General features: G+C 32.0%; 1 protein-coding gene across 4 annotated transcripts in view; it reads right to left on the bottom strand.

The window, feature by feature from the left end:
- The window catches only part of LOC129745297 (serine proteinase stubble-like), a 219,415-nt gene that overhangs the window by 120,213 nt on the left and 74,495 nt on the right, over positions 1-24,707 (bottom strand). For all 4 annotated transcript variants that reach the window (XM_055738278.1, XM_055738279.1, XM_055738280.1 and 1 more), the window contains exon 3: positions 2,770-2,968. In XM_055738278.1, the coding sequence (XP_055594253.1) occupies positions 2,770-2,968 (199 nt within the window). The remainder of the gene's footprint in view (positions 1-2,769; positions 2,969-24,707) is intronic.

Here is a 24,707-nt window from a genome sequence, read left to right as displayed (position 1 = left end):
TCCCTTTAAAAAAAAAACAAAATTACTTGTGGTCTACAAAAAGTTGATTCTTGATAAAAAAATCGTTAATTTGAAATACTTAGTCCTATGGTAAAAATTTATAGTGTTGCTTTATCCCACCCATAAAATTGACTCTTAAATGGTTCGCTTTTTCGGCTAGCTCCAATTTGCCGGCAAGGGTCATATAGACCCGGATTTCAGTTTTGGTTGTGAAAACAATACTACTGAACGGATTTTCAAAAATTGTATCATTTTGAAATCATCAAAACGTCCTTAAACCGACCTTAAAGTTAAAAGTCCTTAAAAACTTGTTTTGCTGAAGTCGTACTGCAGAACTTTGGACTGATATGGTTTCAGATCGTTTAAGTGCTCATTTTTATGCAATAAAAGTGCTTGGTTTTCAAACCACAGCACTTTATTTGAAAAGTTCCTGGAAAGTTTTAAAACTATAATTGCATGAGTATGATGAAAATTTGAATGAAAAAATAGCTTTTTTAAACAATTACATTCATTTCTTACCGAAATTATTAAATTTATTTAGAAGAAACTGGCAGAGTGACAAATTTGATTACTAAATTAAGAATTTCAACATATTGAGGACCAATTGTGATGTTCATCAATTTGTGCTTTACGTTATACGATTCACTGCGCACAACAGCTCTTAAGCTTAAATTTTATATTAAAAATAATATTAATTGAAATTGAAAACAGCCCTTTCATTAACTAAAGAATATGAAATTTGCATGTTTGGTCCATTTCAAAATAGTGGAAAGTTGATAAAAAAAATTGAACTGTTTTTTCAATTTTTGCTATTTTTTTCAATAATTTTGAAAATTGAAATTCATGCCATTAAACTTTTTATGAATATATTTATGAATTCCTGAGATTTGCACGGATTTAGTTAGGTTTTTTGATGAAAATGCCCTGATTTGTCCGATCTGGGAACGTGCTGACAAATTTTTAGCAACACTGTGAATATGGTTAAAATCTGTAATTTAGGTATAGATATTTTAAATATAAGATGCCTTTTTGATTGTTTTAAGTTAAGAATAAATAAGCTTATTTTTAAATATTATGTTAAAGTTGTCATTCAAATTGATTCCATTGAAGAAGTATCAAAAATCCGAAAAATTATCTAATTATTACGAAACGTTCCAAGAAAATGGGAGATAAGAATTCTTTGACCAAAATTGTTTGTCGCTGACTGCAAATTTCAGTTTTTTCGAGTTTTTGGAGTCTGTGCGGCGTACCCCGAAAATCATTCATTTTGTGTTTTTCGCGGATCTAAATGTAAAAACAAAATCTCGGAACCTAAAACGTTCATTAAATTTTCATTGATTATAATGTTTTAAAAAAAAAACGATCGTTGATCAGCCCAATTTTATGTACATATATTAGCTTATTATTCCGTTGGAAAAACAATGGTTCTCAATAAGAAAGTCACTGGTTTTACATTTTTCCTTAAATTTTCTATTTGTTGTGAATTACATTAGAAAATTTGTTTTTTTACAGTTAAAATTAAGCTGACAAGGTGAAGTTTCATTTTTCGAATCGGGACGGTCAAGATCTTTATTCCTAAACGCCATCTTTTTTTTCGCACAATTTCCAGACCCAACCAAAATTATAATAAATATTTTTTTCTTGATAAACTAATAGCAAACTGTAGACGATTGCAAAATGGTAAAATTTTTGAAGATACAGTCAAAATAGTAATCCGGATCTACGGGACCCTCGCCGGCTTTGATTTCCTTTTTTTTAACCGTAAGGTTAAAAGTTTTTATTATGGGACAATACTCAACTCCTCGTAAAATAGTTCCAGGCATGTTCCAATTTTTTTAATCTATGTATATTTAAGGAAGTTTGCGAACGCCTTAAATTGATTTATTTTATGGATGGTTTTTGTTTTGTGTATTTTATTGGGTTATTTTTTACAATTTCATCAAATGGACTGCTCTCGTTGGAATGATTTAATCTATAATTCTTAGCTTATGTCTCTGCGTCTTCAGCAATAAAACATTTAATAATTTGATGTAAATACTAATAAAGAGCAGAATGTTTTGAAGTTGTGGTTGATTTTAATAATTTTAACATTGTTTTCATTTCAATGTATCGATTGTCATTAGGAACATTGATTGCCTCTGATTCAGCCTTGAAGGATGAAGAAAATAACAGAACACTAGCTACTCGGATAGTGTACAAAGAATATCAATAAACAGATGCTAGTATGAAAGAATGAATACGGAATACTAACTACTGCGTTACGTTTCATGCTCTTGGGTGTGCCCGACTAACATAAGCTAACGAGACAAAAGTTAGAATGACAGTTATTGAACTCTCATAAAGTTCAGTGATCCTCAAACGTCATTCTGTAACAGTTGATAGGGGTTTCAAGCGCAAGATCATTTTAAATGTTTACTAAAAATTGAAGAGAACATATTCGCGACTCGTTTATCTCAGGCTCCGATATCGATTGTGGTTGGTTGAGAGCCCCTGTCGAGGAATGTTTTGTAATGAACCTGTCATGAATCAGTCATTTGCATGGAAATCGATCATAATGATAGAAGATTTATGGCTTGCGGTATGAATGAGTCTTTCGATGCAGTAGGTATACGCAATGACTCGAAGTTGGAACGTGCAGTTGTATTGATTAGACCTATACAATTTGTGTCTTTGTTTAACAACATAATCTCATTCTCTTAGTATGAAAAACTTAATAAAATAAGATTTTTGTATAAAACATTTTTTTTAATAAAGCATTTGATTACTTACGAGTTGAGCTGAATGGATGCAACGGGTTCCCGTGTGCTAAACTGAACAGATGGCTAAGGTGAACTGTGAGAGATGAAAGCAACAGCGGAAGCAACCGTCGGAAGGTACTGGAAGTGGTGGAGGATTGTTTCGATTTCCGACTCCGAGCCGGCGGTGGACTATTCCATCGGACCGTCCCTCGACGGGGCTTGCTGGACATCTGGAAGAAAGAACAAAAATTTCAAGAATAACTCACGTGGATTATTTGATTCATATCTCAGTTATCTTGATTTTTGAAGAACTTTGTTGTTCATTAGACTGAATCGATTTGGGGTAATTTTTTGAATTTCTCAAACCCTGGGGTCTTAAAAGCTTCGTTTTAGTCCAAAACTCATCCAAGATTTTTTGCAGAATTTTTAAGTAACGTTTACATGAGTAAATTTAAACTATTAAGTTTGTATGGGAAAATTGAATATTTTGTACTGAAAAATCAACATCATTTTTGTTTCATCTGTGGAACCGAGCCTGGTTATGGGTTTTGTGCCAATTTATAAATTCCTTCAAGGAAATTTTTCGCTGAACAACTTTGTCGAATATCATAACTTTGTATCTTTTAAGACAAAAAAGTTATTACCTGTTAAACAGGTGTATGTCTTTTTGGATTGATAAACCATAAATTCAATTGACACCATTGCTTGTGCCCCACAAAGTATGGCATGAAAAGTGGTCTTGCAATACCTTGCTAGGCACCCAGCAATGGTGTCAATTAAATTTATTGTTTATCAATTCCAAAAGACATACATCTGTAAAATAGCTAATAACTTTTTTGTCTAAAAAGATACGAAGTTATAATACTGGACAAAGTTGTTCAGTGGAAAATTTCCTTGGAAGAATTTATAAATTGGAACAAAACCCATAACCAGGCTCGGTTCCACAGAAGAAACAAAAATGATGATGATTTTTCAGTTCAAAATAATCAATTTTCCCATACAAACCTAAAAGTACAAATTTACTCATGTAAACGTTACTTAAAAATTCTGCAAAATCATGGATGAGTTTTGGACCAAAACGAAGCTTTTAAGACCCCAGGGTTTGAGAAATTCAAAAATGACCCAAAATCAACTCAGTCTATTGTACATATCCTTTTTTATCAAATAATGATGAACTGATTAGCAGAAAGATTTCATGTTTTCATGATTTTTCAAAATAGACAACAAGGTAATCGACAAATTATATTATTAGGGAAATTTTGAACTATCATAAGATGTTAGCTCAAAAGAAATAAAATAAATTATTATTTAAAAAATTGGATTTTTTTAATTATTTTTTCTAGATTGACCTGAACCAATAAGGATAATACAGCATTCATCTCTACGAATGTCAAAAATGTATAATATGTGTATATGTATATCGTATATTTTAAACTCGTTGGAAAAGAGTTGATTTATATTCAACGAGACTCCACAATAAACATACAGTGATGTGCGAAGAAATCGCAGTGGCACTAGGCACAAAAATGCTTCTAACCTATGTTGATTGAATTCATTCTCCCATTATATTCAAATTATTATTTAAAGCTCAACGAAATAAAAATACTATACAAAAAAATAAAAAAAAATAAGGAAATGGATTAAAAACAATTTCTCTTAATATGACAAACACACAAATTAGAAATAATAATATACATTATTATTAAGATTCAAATTTGATCAGAATTAAAATTTCAAATCAATGCTTTTACTGGCAAGTCATTAAAGAATTAGTCAAAATTATGTTCCACATTCTGAATTATATATTTGTTTGAAAATAAAGACTAGTTTTGTTAACAAAATTGGAATGAATATTTTCGAAACAGCTGAAAACTATCAAGCTAAAATTTTGAATTAACCAGAATTAAAACTTCAAACTTGAGAGAATTTATTCTTAAAAAATTAACTATTAACAATATTAACAGACAAACATATTTTCTTTGTTTAAAAAATGCTACTGATTTAAAGCTGTGTTAAAATCTGAATCAAATTCTTGTAGTTTAAAAGAAAAGGTTCGAAATAAAGTTTCCAAAATTTTTTCAGCATGTATTCGGACCGGACAAACCAGGTAATTTAATATTTTTTTTTTTCAAAACACATGAAGTGGCATCCCTAAATTACGTTACGCTAAAACTCCACTTCTTTTAATGCCTCCCTCCACCCCGTATGACACAATTCGTATCCCCTTAACGTACCCCTCTATAAAAATACGTAACGTTGCTTATGACCCCTCTCCCCCATCTTCTCATATTTTATCATAAACAAAGATTTTATGATTAAATTTTTCAACGTTCTTTAAAACGGAAATAATATGTATCTAAATCGCTTCTTAGTACTCATTAATGATAATTCTCTGATCAATCAAATTGAATGTCTTATTACGAGTTGCTCTGTGCTTGTTAACTGATGATCTACCTTGTTTACTTTATTTTGTTCAAGAAGCATAACTTGTTATGCAAAATATACTCCACTTGATAATATTCGTCGGAATAATCAAAATTGCATTTTTTTTAAATTAATTGAAAAAAAATTCCGTTACAAATCAGTTTCAATCATGTCAAAGCTTACAAAATTAAAACTGATTTTGGTTTGCTTATAATTCTGCTAAAACTGCATGACATCAAAATAGCTGCGATGAAACTAGGAGTGGTACGTAATTTATGTATGCCCTCTAAATTACTCAACAAAAATCAAGATAAAAAATAAAAAAAAATTTCATCAAAGTTAATCGACAGATTTTAATTCGTATTTAAGGTAGGCAAAAAACCTTTCATGATTATTTTTTGCAAAACCTGCTCAAACAATTTCGTTTTAGAAGCATGAACAGTTTTTTTAAACACATTTTGTTTTTTTTTCTGTTTGATTTGCCAAATAGTGTGAAAAAATCTGGGCAAAATCCCAAATTTTGTATAAAAAATCCAGGCAAACCCGGATAAAACCGGTCAATCTGGCAACCTTAGTTTAAAAAGTGCATTCATAAAGTATACAATCACAACTTATTAGATTTTCAAGGTTGAGGAATATGTTTCATAGTAACTTCAGATTTTGTTCGTTTCCAACAATTGACTTATTATTTGGCAAAACGAAAACATTCATTCGATTTCTTTTAATCAACTCTTCAAAACAATGCTCATTTGAATTTTTAATGATTACCTTATTATTTTTTGGTTTTGGTTCGAGGCTGCTCATTTTGGTCGAGTAAGAGAAAGGTATAAAAGCAAATTCTTCATAAAGATAAAAATCGCGACCCTTACCTCAATAACATCTCCTCAGCGGAAGGCTATCTCAATTTTTGAAAAGAGAATATTTAATGTGTTTATGGGTATGACTTCTCCGTCCTCCATGGAGATTTTTCCAAAGAAAAATTTTCTGTCAAATTACTAGATATCAAAAGGTGTTTAAAAATAAGTGTTAAAAAACAAATCAGAAAATTTCACTAAATCACTCTTAAACTTACGCATTTCATTCCACGACACTTCATGTCGTTCAAGTACGGAAAATTATGTTTAATTGTCAATTTTGATGGGCAATTTTATAAGTCTTCTGTATTGATACCTGAATCTTGTTACACAAAACCCTACCAGTCTTTAAAAATTGGTATTTATAAAAAAGATTTTCTTAACAATTTCATCTATCACTTTATTCCTTATCTCTTAAAAAAAATAAAAATAGTTTATTTCATTACATATTTAATGCTGATGTGAAATATTAAGGAAACCATTTTTTACCTCAACTTTATTTTGCTTTTCTTGTTCTTCTAAATTGAACTCAACTCCAAATTCAAAACGGTTTTGAAAAATTCCAAAAATTTCACATTTTTCTGGGATGCAAAGAATTCCGACCATAATTTTTTTAATGATTTTTTTGCCTTAAAACTTTTGAAAATAGGTAAAACTTGTTTAAGACAATTCTGAGCTTTTCTGACAAAAGTTTAACAAAACAAAATCTAAAAAATAAAGGTTTATCATCTATCTTCTATCTTAACTAATCTTCTGCGAAAAAACTAGAGTTGTTATCTTTTTGGTTAATTCTTTCAATTCTGTAAAGTAAAAGAATTTTAAAATTTTTTTCAAAAAGTATGAACTAAATTCAGGCCCGTGCGAAGGACTCGGTCATGGGGGTGGGGGTTTGAAAATTGAAATTTGGCTGAAAATACCAAAAGCCCCGTGTGTTTAGTAGAAGGACTTAAAGAAAAAAAAACAGTAACGCTAATATTTTCATGAGCTAAAAGTAGAGCTTTTTTTAGTTCATTTCCACCTAATATCAAAATATTTGGTCGGTGATCCCCCATGTAACGTTATACAATTTCAGTGGTGCTAATTCTTTAATGTTAATTTTCAATTATATTGTTTAAACTGGTTAATATTCTCAAAAAATCCATAAAAAAATGTTTTTTTTTTTTAAACTAAATAGTTACAGAAAATACGCATAAAACAAAGAATATTACTTTTAAAATATGTCCTAATCTTAAAATTTTCTGTAATTATATGAATCTTTAAATTATTCCATTTCAATCCATTTTTTTTTTTGATTTGCTGATTGTCAGAAAATTTGTGAAATTTTCAATAATACAGGATCAATGATTAAAAAAATCACTTAATACTTGAAACCACTTTAACTTTTTTGTGATAACGCTTATGCGATTTGGAGTTGGAGCGTTTGTCATAGTTTTAGGAAAACTAAGAAAATCAAATAGTAATTGAGTCAACATTGCGCATTTAAAGCTTTGAAGTTGTTACTTTAAACCATTTTTCAAACTTTTCATGGACAAAAGCTAGAAACAAAGATATTCTTATTGAAAATTTAGATTTTTGGGCTTTCCATGTTATTTCAGTAAGAACATTTCAAGATTATGAATATGAAAATTTGTTGAAAATGATCTTTATCAAATTCTACTCGCTCATTTTTAATATTTATTCATTTCATTTCTTTCATTCTGCCTTAATTTTAATCGAATTCAATTGATAATTTAATTGAACGAACTTCTCGAAATTGATTTTTGCTTTAAAATTATCTCAAATACAATTTATTTAATACATCTTCAAAAGTCCGTTTAAAATCTATTATTTTACAAAATTGGGAAAAGCGAACAAATGGAAAACTTTAAAAAGTTTTCTTTCGCAGATGTCAAAATGACTAACGGTCTAGGGGGAAAAACCTTTGTTTTAAATTTGTTTAAAATGTTTCAAAGTTTTATCAGAAAAGTGCATAATATTTTATTTAATTTTTACATTTTTTCAAAAGTTGCAAGATACAAAAAAAAAATCATCTCTTAAATTCTTTGCACCTGATTTAATTGTGAATTTTGTGGCCTTGTGTAATTTATCAAAATCCTTCAAATGTTGAGTTGAGTATTTAGAAAAAACATTAAACACAAATTATAGTTGATGTTGAAATTGGTTGGTCTCTTGAAGAATATTTCATACCAGCATTAAATTTGTTATGATATAAAGGTGTTTTATTATTATACAAATGATTTGTAATAACGTAACGAATGAACTTGTTTAGATACATTTCTTAATAAAAATCAATTTCTAAGACAAGGTAGGGTTTTATTTTTAAATTGTAAATCAAAAGTGAAAGTAAAAAACTAATTTCAATTCGTAAATGTTATGTACTGTCGCAGAATTAAATGACTTAGCCCTAGAGTGGTACAGTACTAAAAACCGCCGGAGGCGAGAAAATTTTACGACATGTTTGTTAACACTTTTTTATAAACACCTTTTGGGATGAAGTAGTTTCCCGTTTAGTAAATTCATTTCTTGAACTGAAAAATTTTACTTTGAAAAAATCTCCATGGGGGGGGGGGGTTTAACCCCTAAAACCCCCCCCGTTCGCACGGCCTTGACTAAATTCAATTTAAGATATTTTTATAAGCAGAAATCTAATCGTTTGGCAGACTTCAACAAACTCATTAAATGAAATTAAACCTTTTTAAACACTTTCTTCAGTAATGTCAACAATAATTATTTATCCAAAAATTAAAATATGATGAATTTAATTTTTAACATCATTCATCGTCATCATCATCATCAAAATATTATTTCCTTATTGAAACAGTGTACTTAATGAATTTAGAATCAGTTTTAATTTATATGTAGATTTATTAGTTTATCAGTTTAATATGCTTTCCATTTATTTTAATTATTTTAAATAATCTTTCTAGAATTGGCCATCATTTATGAAAAGTTCGAAAAACAATTCTTAATTTTAACTTTAAGAGTTTATTTCAATAAGCAAATACTAATTTAATCAAAGCTTTGTGTTTTAAAAATTTATAACACATATTGGAATTCTTTATTTTTTATCAGTTTCGTATTTGATCATTCAAGAAACCTTTTTGTTCAAAATAAGGATTATCATTTTGAATTACTTTTCAATAACTTTCCGGAAAAACACTGATTTGGTTCTTATTTATTTCGAATAGTTTAATATAAATAATTTTTTTTCAATTTATAGTGCATTTCTGGTATTGTTATTGTTTCTAACAAAATTTGAATTTAAACCCTTCCTCCCCCTTCCTTGGAAGGGTCGTTCGCGCGGGCACGGGCGCATAGTTTCCAACTTGAACAATTCTTGAAAAGTTTGGGTACCAGCAAGGAGATTCGAACTTCGACCTGCAAGTTGAAAGGCGCGCACGCTACCACAAAACCATGCCTGGTGCATTGAAATGAGAGCTTTAAACTTCCAATCAAAGTTTTGGAAGTCCGGCAGAAAAAAAAACAACTGATTGCATCAACAGAGATATAATAATTTTTTTTTCAAAATGACCTAAACGAAGATTTCGAAATCAAAGCTATATCTGAATAAGTTAAAAATATCTCGTTGAGATTGGTTTGTGTAAAAATTTTGATATGCTCTCCTGAATGGGGCTTCATGAAATTGATTAGTTCACTATAACATCATAAAAAAGACAAGCTCGAACAAAAATGAGAAATAAATTGAAATCGGGACAAAAATATTAATTTAAATCTTAAATATTGGCATGATCCAGGCTGGATATATTTGTATCTTTTCCTCTTAAAATTTCTTAAAAAGAATTGAAAAAACAAGACAACAAAAAGATTAAAATTCAGTGTTAACAAAAAACAACTTATAAATTCAAACTAAGTTTTTGTTGAAAATAGTAGATTTCAACTGGCAAATTCCAATTAAACTTATATTCTGTTATCGATTCGTCATATCATCAAAACATGGGGTAATATAAAACCTTTCGCAAGATTAGATTTCAGAATGCCAAATTTCTTATAAATCAAATTTTATAATCAGCTGTACACATTTACAACATTTTTTCGCGTCCATCGTTAAATATTCTTTGAAAAATGGCTCTCCGAAGTTTTTGATTCAACTTTCTGATTAAAATATTAATCTATGTTGCTTTCATCTATATTTCAGAAATCACTAAATAAATTTTGACTAAAGGATTGATACGGAAATGTTCAAATGTATACCATTGATAAGTTCCTTTTTAAACAATAATCTGTCAAGTTCAGTCTGAAATCTCAAATCATAAGCCATCAAAGCAGTATCAAGGTTTACGGTTGCATAAGGTAAATGTAGTGAGGTTATAATGTTTGAAATTTACATACATATTTTACAAAATTCATTGTTTTTGTACCAATTTTGAAGTACCTTTTTTCATAATTAAGAAAGACTTCCCTGTCGATAACCCACAGAAGATGCAAGCAAGTAGGTACCTTCTGAAACATTGAATAGTATTTCGATTTTACAAAAAACATACTGCGGATGAATTGGAAGGAATTCATCGATTACCTTTTGAAATCATGACAATTATAACAATTTGAACAAAATTCTTCAGAGTTTTCTTAAAACCTTTATTGTAGAATTCTTCACCATAAGATGATATTAATCAAATTTATCTAGATAAGTACGTTCTATGTGTTGAATTTCATCGTTCGGGTTCGTCGCTTCAATTGCATTACACTCGTTGATGTTTTCAAAAAATTTAAACTGATAATCTGGTTTATCAAACTGTAAAATTCATGCCAATTGCTTAACAATTCTAAAAAGAATTATAAAGGTATCCGAATTTTCATTTTTTGTTAATGCTTACAAACCGATGATAATGAATTTGGATAGACTGTAGAAAGACATTACTCAAATAGAAAACTAAGCTTAGGGCAACCTTATAATTGATATGATTGGATTCCATTATGAATGCAAACTTGGCGTATGGATAAACAACGATCAGCCAACCAATGCCATCATTCAGCACAATATCTCTCGATCTTGATTTCTCCTCTGACATGTTTAGTCGAATAACGGGTATAAATTTGAATAACAAAAACAATGTAATCCCATTTCATTGTGCATCCGATCTTAGCTTGATCCGACCTACTGATCCAGTCTCCATTTAGCTTAGTCGTCGGTAGTCGATCGTCAATGTTGTCTTAAAGTCAACGTTGTCGATCGAAAGAGCCGCCATATGATTGATGCTCTCGGCTATCACGTCTCATCGATCTTCGGCTTCCGCACATCTGACAAATCACTAATTAGCATCTTTCCTCTCCCTGCCCAGCTTCTCGATTGCTTATCTCAGGTGGGCTGAAGGGTCATCACATTTCTACACATTCCACATCTCGGTGGAGTCTGGAGACACTAATGAGTGATCGGAATGAGCGGCTGACAGGCTAGCCCCCACCTCTTGACTTCGTTCCTCAATTGAGAGTTTTTATGAACGAACTTCCTCTTCCTCTCTTGGACTGATGCAGCAGTTGAAAGTTTTTTACTCGGTTTTGTTTCACTGGCAGCTGTCGATGATGAACTTCCATTAATTTCTCGGTCAATTCAAAAGTCCACATTTCAAATCGAGCCAACCGGTTGATTGTTGGAGGAAAAGTTTTTTTTTGTGCCTCATCTTGGATGATTTATTTAGCTGATATCAGAAGGTACTTAGAAATTGTAGTTCATTACAAATTTACTAAATGGCATTTCGATAATTCACCAGAGCAAAAAAAAGCAAGATGTAATATCTACAAAAATTGAAAGATTCGAACGAATTCTTATTGTTCGAATTTACAACAAGAAAAAGTTCAATGCTAAGCTTAGTTAAGAGCTCAGTAAAAAAGTGGGGGTTAAGAGTTCAGAGTTGGGAGTTCAATGTGAAGAGTCAAAAGTTAAGAGTTCAGAGTTTAAAGTTTAGAGTTAGGAGTCAAGAGTCAGAATAAAATTTTCAGAGTAAAGGTATAAAAATTAGGAGTTAAGAGTTGAGAGTTCAGAACTCAGAGTTAAGAGTTCAGAGTTTAGGTTTAGCAGTTACGAGTTAAGAGTTCAGAGTCCAGATTTCAGAGTTTTGAGTTAAGAGTTCAGTGTTCAAAGTTCAGAGTTCAGAGTTCAGAATTCAGAGTTCAGAGTTGAGAGTTCAAAGCTCTGAGCTCAGAGATCAGAGTACAGACTTCAGAGTTCAGAGTTCAGAGTTCTGAGTTTAGAATCAGAGTTCAGAGTTCAGAAATCAAAATACAGAATTCAGAGTTAAGAGTTAAGAGTTAAAAGTTTAGAGTTCAGAGTTCAAAGTTCAGAGTTCAGGGTTCAGAGTTCAGAGTTAAGATTTCAGGGTCTAGAGTTCATTGTTAAAAGTTCAGAGTTCAGAGTTAAAAGTTCAGAGTTCAGAGGTCAAAATTCTGAGTTCAGAGTTCAGAGTTCAGAGTTCAGAGTTCAAAGTTCGGAGTTGAGAGTTCAAATTTCAGACTTCAGAATTCAAAGTTCAGATTTTAGAGTTCAGATTTCAGAGTTCAGAGTTCAGAGTGTAGAGTTCAGAGTTCAGAAATCAGAGTCCAGAGTTCAGAGTTTAGACTTCAGAGTTCAATGTTCTGAGTTCAGAGTTCAGAATTCAGAGTTCAGAGTGCAGAGATCAGAGTTAAGAGTTTAGAGTTCAGAGTTCAGAGTTCAAAATCCAGAGTTCAGAGTTTAGTCTTCAGAGTTCAATGTTCTGAGTTCAGAGATCAGAATTCAGAGTTCAGAGTTCAGAGTTCAGAGTTTAGAGTTTAGAGTTCAGAGTTCAGAGTTCAGAGTCCAGAGTTCGGAGTTCAGATTTCAGAGTTCAATGTTCTGAGTTCAGAGTTCAGAATTCAGAGTTCAGAGTTCAGAGTTCAGAGTTTAGAGTTTAGAGTTCAGAGTTCAGAGCTTAGAGTTTTGAGTTAAAAGTTCAGACTGCAGAGTTCAGAGTTCAGAGTGTAGAGTTCAGAGTTCAGAGTACAGAAATAAAAATTCATATTTCAGAGTTCAGAGTTCAGAGTTCAGAGTTCAGATTTCAGGGTTCAGAGTCTAGAGTTCAGAGTTCAGATTTCAGAGTTCTGTCCCAAAATTCAGAGGTCAGAGTGCAGGGTTCAAGCTTCTGAGTTCAGAGCTTAGAGTTCAGAGTGCAGAGTTCAGAGTCCAGAGTTAAGAGTTCAGAGTTCAGAGATCAAAGTTCTGAGTTCAGAGTTCAAAATTCAGTGTTCAGAGTTAAGAGTGAAAAGTTCGGAGTTCAGAGTTCAGAGTTCAGAGTTCAGAGTTCAGAGTTCATAGTTCAGAGTTCAGGGTTCAAAGTTCAGAGTTCAGAGTTCTTAGTGCAGAATTCAGAGTTTAGAGTTTAGAGTTAAGAGTTCAGACTTCAGAGTCCAGAGCTGAGAGTTCAGAGTTCAGAGTTCAGAGTTCTGATTTCAGAATTCAGAGTTTATAGTTCAGAGTTTAGAGTTCAGAGTTCAGAGTTAAGAGTTCAGAGTTCAGAGTTCAGAGTTCAGAGATCAGAGTTCAGAGTTCAGAGTGTAGAGTTAACAGTGTAGAGTTCAGAGTGTAGAGTTCAGATCTCAGAGCTTAGAGTTGAGAGTTTCGAGTTGACAGTTTAGAGTTCAGAGTTCAAAGTTCAAACTTCAGAGATCAAAGTTCTGAGTTCAGAGTTCAGAGTTTAGAATTCAGAGTTCAGATTTCAGAGTCCAGATTTCAGAGTTCAGACTTCAGAGTTCAATGTTCTCAGCTCAGAGTTCAGAATTCAGAGTTCAGAGTTCAGAGTTCAGAAATTAGAGTTTAGAGTTCAGAGTTCAGAGTTCAGAGTGTAGAATTCAGAGTTCAGAGTACAGAAATAAAAATTCATAATTCAGAGTTCAGAGTTCAGAGTTCAGAGTTCAAAGTCTAGAGTTCAGAGTTCAGAGTTCAGAATTCAGACTCCAAAATGCAGTGTTCAGAGTTCAGGGTTCAAGCTTCTGAGTTCAGAGCTCAGAGTTCAGAGTGTAGAGTTCAGAGTCCAGAGTTAAGAGTTCAGAGTTCAGAAATCAAAGTTCTGAGTTCAGAGTTCAAATTTCAGTGTTCAGAGTTAAGAATGAAAAGTTCAGAGTTCAGAGTTCAGAGTTCGTAGTACAGAGTTCAGGGTTCAAAGTTCAGAGTTCAGAGTTCTTAGTGCAGAATTCAGAGTTTAGAGTTTAGAGTTAAGAGTTCAGACTTCAGAGTCCAGAGCTGAGAGTTCAGAGTTCAGAGTTCAGAGTTCTGATTTCAGAATTCAGAGTATATAGTTCAGAGTTTAGAGTTCAGAGTTCAGAGTTAAGAGTTCAGAGTTCAGAGTTCAGAGTTCAGAGATCAGAGTTCAGAGTTCAGAGTGTAGAGTTAACAGTGTAGAGTTCAGAGTGTAGAGTTCAGATCTCAGAGCTTAGAGTTAACAGTGTAGAGTTCAGAGTGTAGAGTTCAGATCTCAGAGCTTAGAGTTGAGAGTTTCGAGTTGACAGTTTAGAGTTCAGAGTTCAAAGTTCAAACTTCAGAGATCAAAGTTCTGAGTTCAGAGTTCAGAGTTTAGAATTCAGAGTTCAGAATTCAGAGTTCAGAGTTCAGAGTTCAGAAATTAGAGTTTAGAGTTCAGAGTTCAGAGTTCAGAGTGTAGAATTCAGAGTTCAGAGTACAGAAATAAAAATTCATAATTCAGAGTTCAGAGTTCAGAGTTCAGAGTTCAAAGTCTAGAGTTCAGAGTTCAGAGTTCAGAATTCAGACTCCAAAATGCAGTGTTCAGAGTTCAGGGTTCAAGCTTCTGAGTTCAGAGCTCAGAGTTCAGAGTGTAGAGTTCAGAGTCCAGAGTTAAGAGTTCAGAGTTCAGAAATCAAAGTTCTGAGTTCAGAGCTCAAATTTCAGTGTTCAGAGTTAAGAATGAAAAGTTCAGAGTTCAGAGTTCAGAGTTCGTAGTACAGAGTTCAGGGTTCAAAGTTCAGAGTTCAGAGTTCTTAGTTCAGAATACAGAGTTCAGAGTTTGAGTTAAGAGTTCAGACTTCAGAGTCCAGAGCTGAGAGTTCAGAGTTCAGAGTTCAGAGTTCAGAGTTGAGAGTTCAGAGTTCAGAGTTTAGATTTCAGAATTCAGAGTTCATAGTTCAGAGTTAGGAGTTCAGAGTTCAGGGTTCAGAGTTCAGAGATCAGAGTTCAGAGTTCAGAGTATAGAGTTAACAGTGTAGAGTTTAGAGTGTAGAGTTCAGATCTCAGAGCTTAGATTTGAGAGTTCCGAGTTGGCAGTTTAGAGTTCAAAGTTCAGAGTTCAGAATTCAGATTTCAGATTTCAGATTTCAGAGTTCAGATTTTAGAGTTCAGAGTTCAAAGTACAGAAATAAAAATTCATAATTCAAAGTTCAGAGTTCTTAGTTCAGAGTTCAGAGTTCAGAGTTTAGAGTTAAGAGTTCAGACTTAAGAGTCCAGAGCTGAGAGTTCAGAGTTCAAGGTTGAGAGTTCAGAGTTCAGAGTTCAGAGTTCAGAGTTCAGAGTTCAGAGTTCAGAATTCAGAGTTAAGAGTTCAGAATTAAGAGTTTATACGTAGTTACGTAAGGTTTAACAGTTAAAAGTTAAGAGAGATGATTTTTTTTTCAATTTTCATAAAATATGCATATCAGTTTTTCAATCCCAAAATTCCCTGTAAACTTTTGATTTTTCTTGGATGATAATTCAATCCGAAGTTATGTTACTGAATTACGCATTTCCTGAGACAACGGGCAGAATTTCATTGCTTCTGTCATCTGGCAATCAAAACAGTGGGAAAATTACTCCCCGTGTCAGGTCAACGGGCTTTCATCAAAACCTGAATCTAAACTTAAACCACTACTGATGAAGAAAGCACACCTCACAAAGGTAAGACAAAGATAAACTTCCAAGAAATGGCCTCGACACTCGGAACTTCTTGGCTTCCGTTCTCTCATCGTAAAGAAAATCGCTACCTTTCTGGAAAACAGGCAAAGGAGAAAATAACTCATTCCAAACAAAAATGACACGTTTCGCGTTCGGGTTTGTGTGAAATTTGTTTCGCACTTGACCGTAACGAATTGGTTGGAAAGAAAACTACGCGATGGCTTAATTTTTTCTGCCACTTGTTCTGGGCTGAGGAAAAGCTTCAGCAAAACGAATGCGATGGCGTTCTGTCTGGCCGTTCAACTCTTGTAAAGATCATCGCTCGGTGATAATGGCTAAATTTGGGGATTGTTGGCATATTTTAATGTGAGAATCCGATGTTGAGCGGGCAAAAGAATGACTTTCGACAGGAAGTTTGCTTTGCACATTCATTAGGTTGAGCATTCCGGAGCGAAAGACTACACGCTGTTTTAATTTTTAAGTGATTTTGATCGCAGAAGATTGTTATATCAATTCTGGGTTTGAGGTTTTGTTTTAATGGTGCGACGTATAGAACTTAATTATGTGATTGCACTTATGTTTCTTTCTTCAGATTTGCTTCACTCAATCCACTTTATCTTTGACAATTTTAATTGAAAAATCCAAAGATGTAAAAATGTATGACCTAGTACCAGGCCAAATTTTGTCAGTTAAGATTAACGTGATCAAAAATTGCGTCGGTTTAAAAATGAGGTTCATTTTCGCCCAACAGACGATTTCATTTTTTTTTTTTGAACGAATGTTTGTATGAAAAACATCGTAATCAATGTTTTCTTGGTTTTCCTCTCACAAAATCAAAATTTATCACAAGGATGTTGTTAATTGATAGAAACTTCATTCGTGCTTGGTTTTGGAATAGAAAATATTTTAACAGAGCTCAAAATTAGATGAATTGTTTTTCAGAAATTACCTGCTCAAATATATTTACTGATGAACACAATTGAAGCGAGTGTTCTACTCACTCATGTGTTTAAATACCAGTCTTGTTGGAAGAAAGTTTTCTTCTCCAAACCCATAATTTCAAATTCTAAATTAGTTTATTATGAACGACTAAACTGAACCAATAGTAACAATCTCAACTCGTATCAAATGCCAAACCTCGAAATCTTATCCAAGGTTCACAGTTCTACTACAGTTTTTCAAACCAAAAAAAATCACGTTTTAATGGATATTTGAAGACTGTACTGGAAAAACGCTTGCAAAAGTAATTTTGGTACAGTCCTTTGTCCCGAATCAAAGAAATCAACTCAAATCCAAGAAAAATAGGAATTTCGTGATAACAATTATGAATTTCGCTTCAAAAACAATTTGTTTGAGCAAATTTTATCCGAAAAACTGGCTGGTGTGTTAAGTTAAAAAACGAGGTTTTTTTTTCTCTCGATTTTATTCGAAGAGTTCCTAAATTTGCCTGGTTTTTGTTCAGCTTTTGGGTCGTAATTTATTTATTTTATTAAATAAAAATAAATTACGACCCAAAATCTGAAAAACAATTTTTTTTTTGGGTCGTAAATTATTTCTAAATCGAATGCCCTAATTCTGCAAGGGTTTTAAATAAAATAGCCCGGAATTGCACAATGCGAAAAAGTGCGGAAAAATATCTGGTAAGCTAAGGATTAAATCATTTCTGATGTTCTGATTTCAATTTTCTTTTTATGAAAATCAAAATTTGTTTTCTGTGATCGGTTCGTGGAATCTGTATCCAGTATAAACTTTTTTATTTTGGTTCATCATTGAGAGAAGTTGAGAGCAAACCCTGATTACATCCTTCGTTTTGCATTTGACACCAAAATAAGTTTTATTTTTCACGTTCAAAACTTTACATTAGAGAATATTTAAATAAAATATTCAAAGTTACAAACCATTTTTAAGATTTTGATTTGAAATCTTTTCTCTCAATTTATCTAATGCAGAATTAAAAACCTTAAAAAATTTGTTAATGGTGATCCAGATTTAAAATATCAGAGTTTCATTATTCGGTATTTTCATTCAGATTCACTTATTGAATGTGGAATAAATAATTGAGGAAATTATTGTGAAATTCGTATAGAGAATAAAAAATAAAATAATAAAAAAATAAAAACACGGTTTTTTTAAACAAGGATTTCATGAATTAACACGGGTTTTGAGAGAAAATATTAATATACACTGCCGGCCAAAAGTTTGGGATCACCCGCTAAAAAACATGCAAATTTTGATCGTTCATATCTCAGCCGTCTTAGGAAATATTGCAAATCTTCTGATCTCATTTGAAAGATAATGAGCAATAGCTATTTCGGAGGTATTTTGCCTGAAAATAATGTTTTAGTTTTGCACCTAAAACTTAACCTAAAGTTAGAACATTTTCAAAAAATCGCTCTCAATATTCAAAGCCGATCATCTCGAAATAGGGTGGACCATATTTCCAAATTTGAGTTAGATTAAAATCCTTATTCCAAACTTCTCAAAACACAATCAAAAAAAAATTGAGCAAAATTTTAAAAATGTACCTTTAATTAATAAAATAGACACTTAAGTTATCGTCCAAAAGTTTGGGATCACCCCTCAGTGTGGATCATTCTTTTAGAAACATGCAAATTTATCTCATTCATATCTTTCTCATCTAACATCGTATTGCAGATCTTAAGGGTTCATTTAAAAGCTTATTAATTGTTGTTTTTTCGTAAATTCATACAAAAATTATATTTTCAATCAATGATCAGATGATCGGCTTTGAATATTGAGTGCGATTTTTTGAAAATGTTCCAACCTTAGGTTAAGTTTTAGGTGCAAAACTAAAATATTATTTCTGAGCAAAATACCTCCGAAATAGCTATTGCTCATTATCTTTCAAATGAGATCAGAAGATTTGCAATATGTCCTAAAACGGCTGAGATATGAACGATCAAAATTTGCATGTTTTTAGCGGGTGTTCCCAAACTTTTGGCCGGCAGTGTATAAGTCCTTTTCAAAGGAAAACAATTAGAATCTTTTTGAAGTTAGGCAAATCTTAGCTCTGAGACTAAGACAGTAAGACATGTAACTTGACGCTTAAGACATGCGAACTGAGACCTGAGACAAAAAACCTGTCTCAGGTCTCAGGTTTAATGATCCATATCTCATGTCTCAGGTCTCAGGTCTCAGGTCTCAGATCTCAGGTCTCAGGTATCATGTCTTAAGTCTAAAGTCTCAGGTCTCAGGTGTCATTTCGAAAGTCTCAGGTATCTGTTCTCAGGTCTTATGTCCCAATTGTCAGGTCTCGAGTCTTGGGTACCAGTTCGCAGGTCTCAGATCTCATGTTTCAAGTCTTAAATCCCAAGTTTCAGGTCTCAGGTCTCAGACCTTAGGTCTCAGGTCTTAAGCGTCAAGTTACATGTCTTACTGTTTCAAGTTTCAGAGCTGCAGAAATTTAAAGTTTTTTCTACACGGTTATCTGCAATTAGCGCGATTTTTTTCACACGGTTTTCGGGAATTAGCACGTTCTTTTTTACACGGTTGTTGGATATTAACACGGTTTTTTTGAAGGCTTTTTTTACGCGGATCTTATGTCAGTGTAAAAAAAACATTGGTGTAATCCGAAATCGATTCAAAATTATGAATTAAGAATTTTTTATCAGGTTAAAAATGCAGAATTCAGATTCACAATTAAATTTGAAAATTGCTCAAAAAACACAAACAGGTGAAAATCACTGAAATAAAAAAAATGATTGAATTCATTTTAAAGATGCGATCTTTGAAAAATTTCAATTGTTATCGAGTTATGTCTAGTGCCGATTTTTGTCAAATATCTTTTTAAGTTGATACAATTCTTTCTTGAAGATGGGTAAAATTGATCAATAGGCCGAAACGTTAAGAACATTGTTATGATTTCATCCGAAAATTACCTCAAAATATAAACTTTAAAAAAATAACAAAATCTTCATTTTATTTTTAAAGTTTTTTCACAGGATATCAAGGATGAAATAAGTTTTTAATATTTATTATTTTTTTAAATTTAAATGTATTGAGTTAACAAGAATTGGAATAAATCTGATTTGAAGGTCAAACTCAATGTTTTGTTTTCATTCCCTAATATTTTTTACATTTTCACCAAAGTTTTTCTGTCAAATAAGCCCTGATGTATTTTTCAATGCTTCCGTTTACCAGGCGTTTTGTTTTATTTTGTTTTTTTTTTTTTTTAGGAAATCCATTCATATCGAGTGATTTAACCTGCAAATTGCACTGTTTATTTTACACTAAGTTTTCACCGTTTTTGATAGATCTACGAGAATATGGATGATCATAATTTTCTACTTTTAACAAGTGAACTTGCATATAAGAGAAGCGACATCGGATCCCTTTAAATTAAAATATCTGACAACATCGCCGAAAGCTTGGACAAAAAAAAATTTCAACACAGTTTTTGGCCTATGTTTAAGCTCTTAAGTGTACGCTCAGTAAATCTAACAAAACAATACTGAATTTGATGCCTGATGTATAGCGATAAACGGTATGAATGACTTGAATTTTGTTAACAAACACAGTTTTTTAACTACAATCACGAACCACCATAGCAGTAAAAAAAAATTGCTCCTTATCATAAATTCATATGAGTTTTTAAATTATGTACTTGAACAACAGCAACATTAACCACAATACTCTCCTTGAGTCTTCAATTAGAAGGCTTAAAGTTTCACGACAAAAGCCTGTATCGATTGGAATCAATTTTGAAAGCTCTTTTGTGTCGATTGGAATTTTGAGTTTCAGACGTCACTTCTCTTACATGTAGGTTCACTACTTTTAACCTACTGTTCTTGTTCTGGTAGGGGAAAGTTGGGTAAGACAGACATCCTAAAATAGAATCGCAATAGAAAATCAAATATTACTTTTTTCAACGCAGTCTTTGTGCAGATGGGTGGTTTAGGTTTTTTTTTCGATATTGCATTAACCAATGGAGTTAGTGAATTTCCTACATCAAGACTTGATTTATAGCAGTCTAAAACATGCTTCCTAATTACACTCCGGAAAAATTGACGGGTGAAACGGACACTGCGTAGAAAACGTACATTTTTTCAGAAAAATTGCTGTGAAAGGACGTTTATATTTTTGTGAGTTAAGAATTTGAGAACGTCTTAAAACCAAAATAATACCAACTGATCCGAATCCAGAAGCTCAACAATGTGATTTCGGAATTGCGTAGTTTATAGGCGCTTTCTTCACCGGAGATCCTGTTTTAACAGTTTTTATGGTCTATTTGAGATGATGAGTGCTTCTTGATAGAGAATTGTACTTGCCAATGTCTTTTGAAGGCATATAGATGATCAAACCGATGAAAGATTTGAAGTACCTGGAGAAACGGCCCAGTGAACATTTTGGTCTGTATATTTCAGTTGTTTCTGAGATATACACACTTTTGTACAATCTTAAAAAGTTGTATAGAATATTCTATATGAGCCTGTACGTACCAAAGTGGAGGCAATATACGGACCAAATTCTGTTCACCTTGAAAATATATAACTTTGTATTGCGTTTTCAACAATCTGATAGCAACTTTGCTTTGCATAAAATCTTAGGATTGTAAAACTTACTACTTTCTATTGCCTGCCCTACAATTTGATTACAATTTCCTTCTGCAGGTAGCCTGAGGTTTGTACAACTTTCTTCGCCATGTAATACTGTTACTGTATCCCAAACAATTATATTTTTCCCTTATTAGGACTTTACTATGAATCGCCGTGAACATTAATACAACAGAATTTAATGTTTACTGCGAAAAAAAATTGAACCATATACAACTTTATGTGTCTCTTTTTCCTCAGTCTCGAACTCACAGCGTTCCGATCCCTGTCCTTCGATACTTCCTCGGCGCCATTTCATATTGATACAAACAAGCAAATTTGTTCATGTACAGTTGAGAGTTCCGTTAAAAAATCAGTTGATCGTATAAAATACCACTGACTGCATCATTTCGGACTTCAAATCTATTTATAGATGCCGTTTTTTGAAATACAACTTTGACATATCTCATAGACGATTCTATAACAATCAATAATTGTATTCAGCGCTGTGCGATCTTAGCTAGCTATTTACTGTACTGTTAAACAATTTGACAATCTGCAGATTGTTTAAATTCCATTATGCGATGTTCTTACAATAACTGTACGACCCTTCATGGAAATAATATATGTCATCATAGATCGCAAGCATGAAAGATTGCGTAATTGGACAGTGGGATATAATATTGAGCTTTACAAAATTCTACTGCAATTCAAAACAACTTAGAGATCTTTCTATACGATTAACAAAATATTACCGCATATAATGAACTATGCAAACCATAAACGATAAAATATAACTTGGTTTAGCTACAACATGATGTTTATACAATTTCAATCTGAACTGGATGCTTATACAATTTACAATGAACACTACTTCACGATTTCTGGTTAACTGGAATCTTTTATCACCGAACCGGACTTTTTTAAGCGTCGGCTGTGTTTTTGCAAACGCCGACTGTATGTGCCACTTTTTTTCATTTTTATATTTTTTTCTTAATTAAAACTGCCTTCATGTTTGAAAAAAAAAATCGTCAAGGATTTCCAATTTTTGCAATTGTTGTCATAAGATGATTACGAATTCACGATATTACTAAGCATTTGAATTGCATTATTAACAATGATTTACAGATTAAGTTTATCTCAATAAGCGACTTTGAATGACATGTATGAATAGATTGTTTAAATTCCACTTTACGATTTTCTCTTAATTACTGTACAACCTTGCAAGGAAATAATATGTCATCATAGGTCGCAAGCATGAAAGATTGCTTAATTGTACAGTGGGATATAATATTGAGCTTTACACAATTCTACTGCAATTCAAAACAACTTTATTGATCTTTCTATACGATTAACAAAATGTTATCGTATAAAATGAACTTTACAAACCATAAACGATGAAATATAACTTGATTTATCTACAACATGATGTTTATACAATTCCAATTTAAAGTGGATGCATATACAATCGAAAATGAACACTGCTTTACGATTTCTGGTTATCTGGGGGTTGCCATGGACTGAGTAAATTTTAGGAATTATGTTCGTCAAGTTATGTCGTGAGACGGAATACTATGTAAATAAAAAATAAGCCTGGAGAAACTTATGTGTCCATTTTACCCGACCTTAAGGTGTCCGTCTTACCCTTCTAAGCAATTTTTTATTCAAAACATTTGTTGCTCAAACCCAATTTCGTTGATTTTCTTCCAGATCGTTGAAGAGAAGTCTAACAAACTCTCTACCTTTGGAAACGGTTGAAGTTTTCGAAAATGTAGCAAATTGTTAAGTATTTTCTGAGTAGAGAAAATTAAATTAAAAGAACCATCCTCGAAGATTTCGTTTGTTTTGTTTACTGTTATGACTTGATGAAAACGAACAAAGGCTCTCTAAAGGAAGTATTCCATCATTAAATTTGTGCAAAACATTGTAATTTTCGAAATATTGAAAGTGTCCGTTTTACCCGACTTTCCCTAACTAGTCTGGTACCATTTATTTATTGGACCTAGATTATTACGTATAAAAACCTCGATTTGAAAAAAATATCAATAAACTATTTGATTAGTTTAAATTTTTGAAAACTGTTCTCTACGTTTGAAATCCTATTAATTCAGTATCAAATAGCCAAAATTCGATTGATATTTGAATTTTTTTCTGTTAGTAAAAATTGTTTTTCAAAATCTTAAAATATCTATTATTTCAATGCTCGCAAACAAACAGCTGTCCTGATGATACAAAAAAAAAAATTAAAAGCAAACGATTCGTTGAAGAACTACTTTTTTTTTGTATATGTACAGTTATTGTGCTATTTTTATAGGCATTTAGTGATAAATTTTTGATATTTAAAAAATAAAGACATTTTCCAAGAGTAAGCCCGTATTGGACAAATAGATAGAAACCCTATCAAATGGTTAACTTTGAAGAAAAAAATTAAAATGGAAATAGTTGGAGGGTCTAGAGGAATGTACGAAGGTATTCATTTGTATTTTGTTGTTCAAAATATTTTGCAATTATTTTACTTTTTGCCCCTAAGTGTATGCACCAAAGTATTTCTTTTTTTCGATTATAATTGTATTAAAAAAAACGTTAAAAAGCGAGGTTAAGTTGATAAACTAGCAAAAAACTGATAAACTAGAAAAAATCGATTTTAAAATCAAATTTAAAGTAGTCTAATAAATTTCTGCAACCATGGTTTATAGGAGTACAGGACTGGTTTTAAAAATATGGAACATGCCACACTCCCCTTAACAAAAAAAATAATTGCAAAATATAGAAAAAAGTGATCAATGTTATCCCGGACTACAGTATTCCGGCTTTTTAACAATAAAAATTACTTATGCTACTGCAAGGAATATTTAAATAAGGTAGTGTCGAGAGCCATATTGGATTTTTTTGTGACGTCACAAAAACGAATGTATCGAAAATTTATATGCGATTGGCAGAAATTTCAAAGAAAAACATGTTTTAGAACGAAAATGAATTCCAATTTCATTTGGATTGTGTTGTAAGACCTCTATTTCACTATGTTATGAAATTTTCGGGTAATTTTAAGATTGCAAAAAGTTTTTTTTTTCTCATTTTAATAATGGACGCAATGTCATCTTGAAACTAAAACGTTCAAAAACGAAGAAAAAACTTCTTTAAAAAGGTCTAGCTGGTAGTTATTGAGTGTTCAACAGATTGTCATGATTTTTATCCAATCGGTTTAGCATATTCAATTCTTATGTAGAACTTTTAACATCAATTGATGATTGCTAACTCGATTTACTAAAATGCCAATAAATAATTGTAA

This window comes from Uranotaenia lowii, chromosome 2, assembly GCF_029784155.1.
Source record: "Uranotaenia lowii strain MFRU-FL chromosome 2, ASM2978415v1, whole genome shotgun sequence".
NCBI lineage: Eukaryota > Metazoa > Arthropoda > Insecta > Diptera > Culicidae > Uranotaenia > Uranotaenia lowii.
The sequence above is the reverse complement of the archived record's forward strand: the minus strand, read 5'-3'. Positions and strand labels throughout refer to the sequence as shown.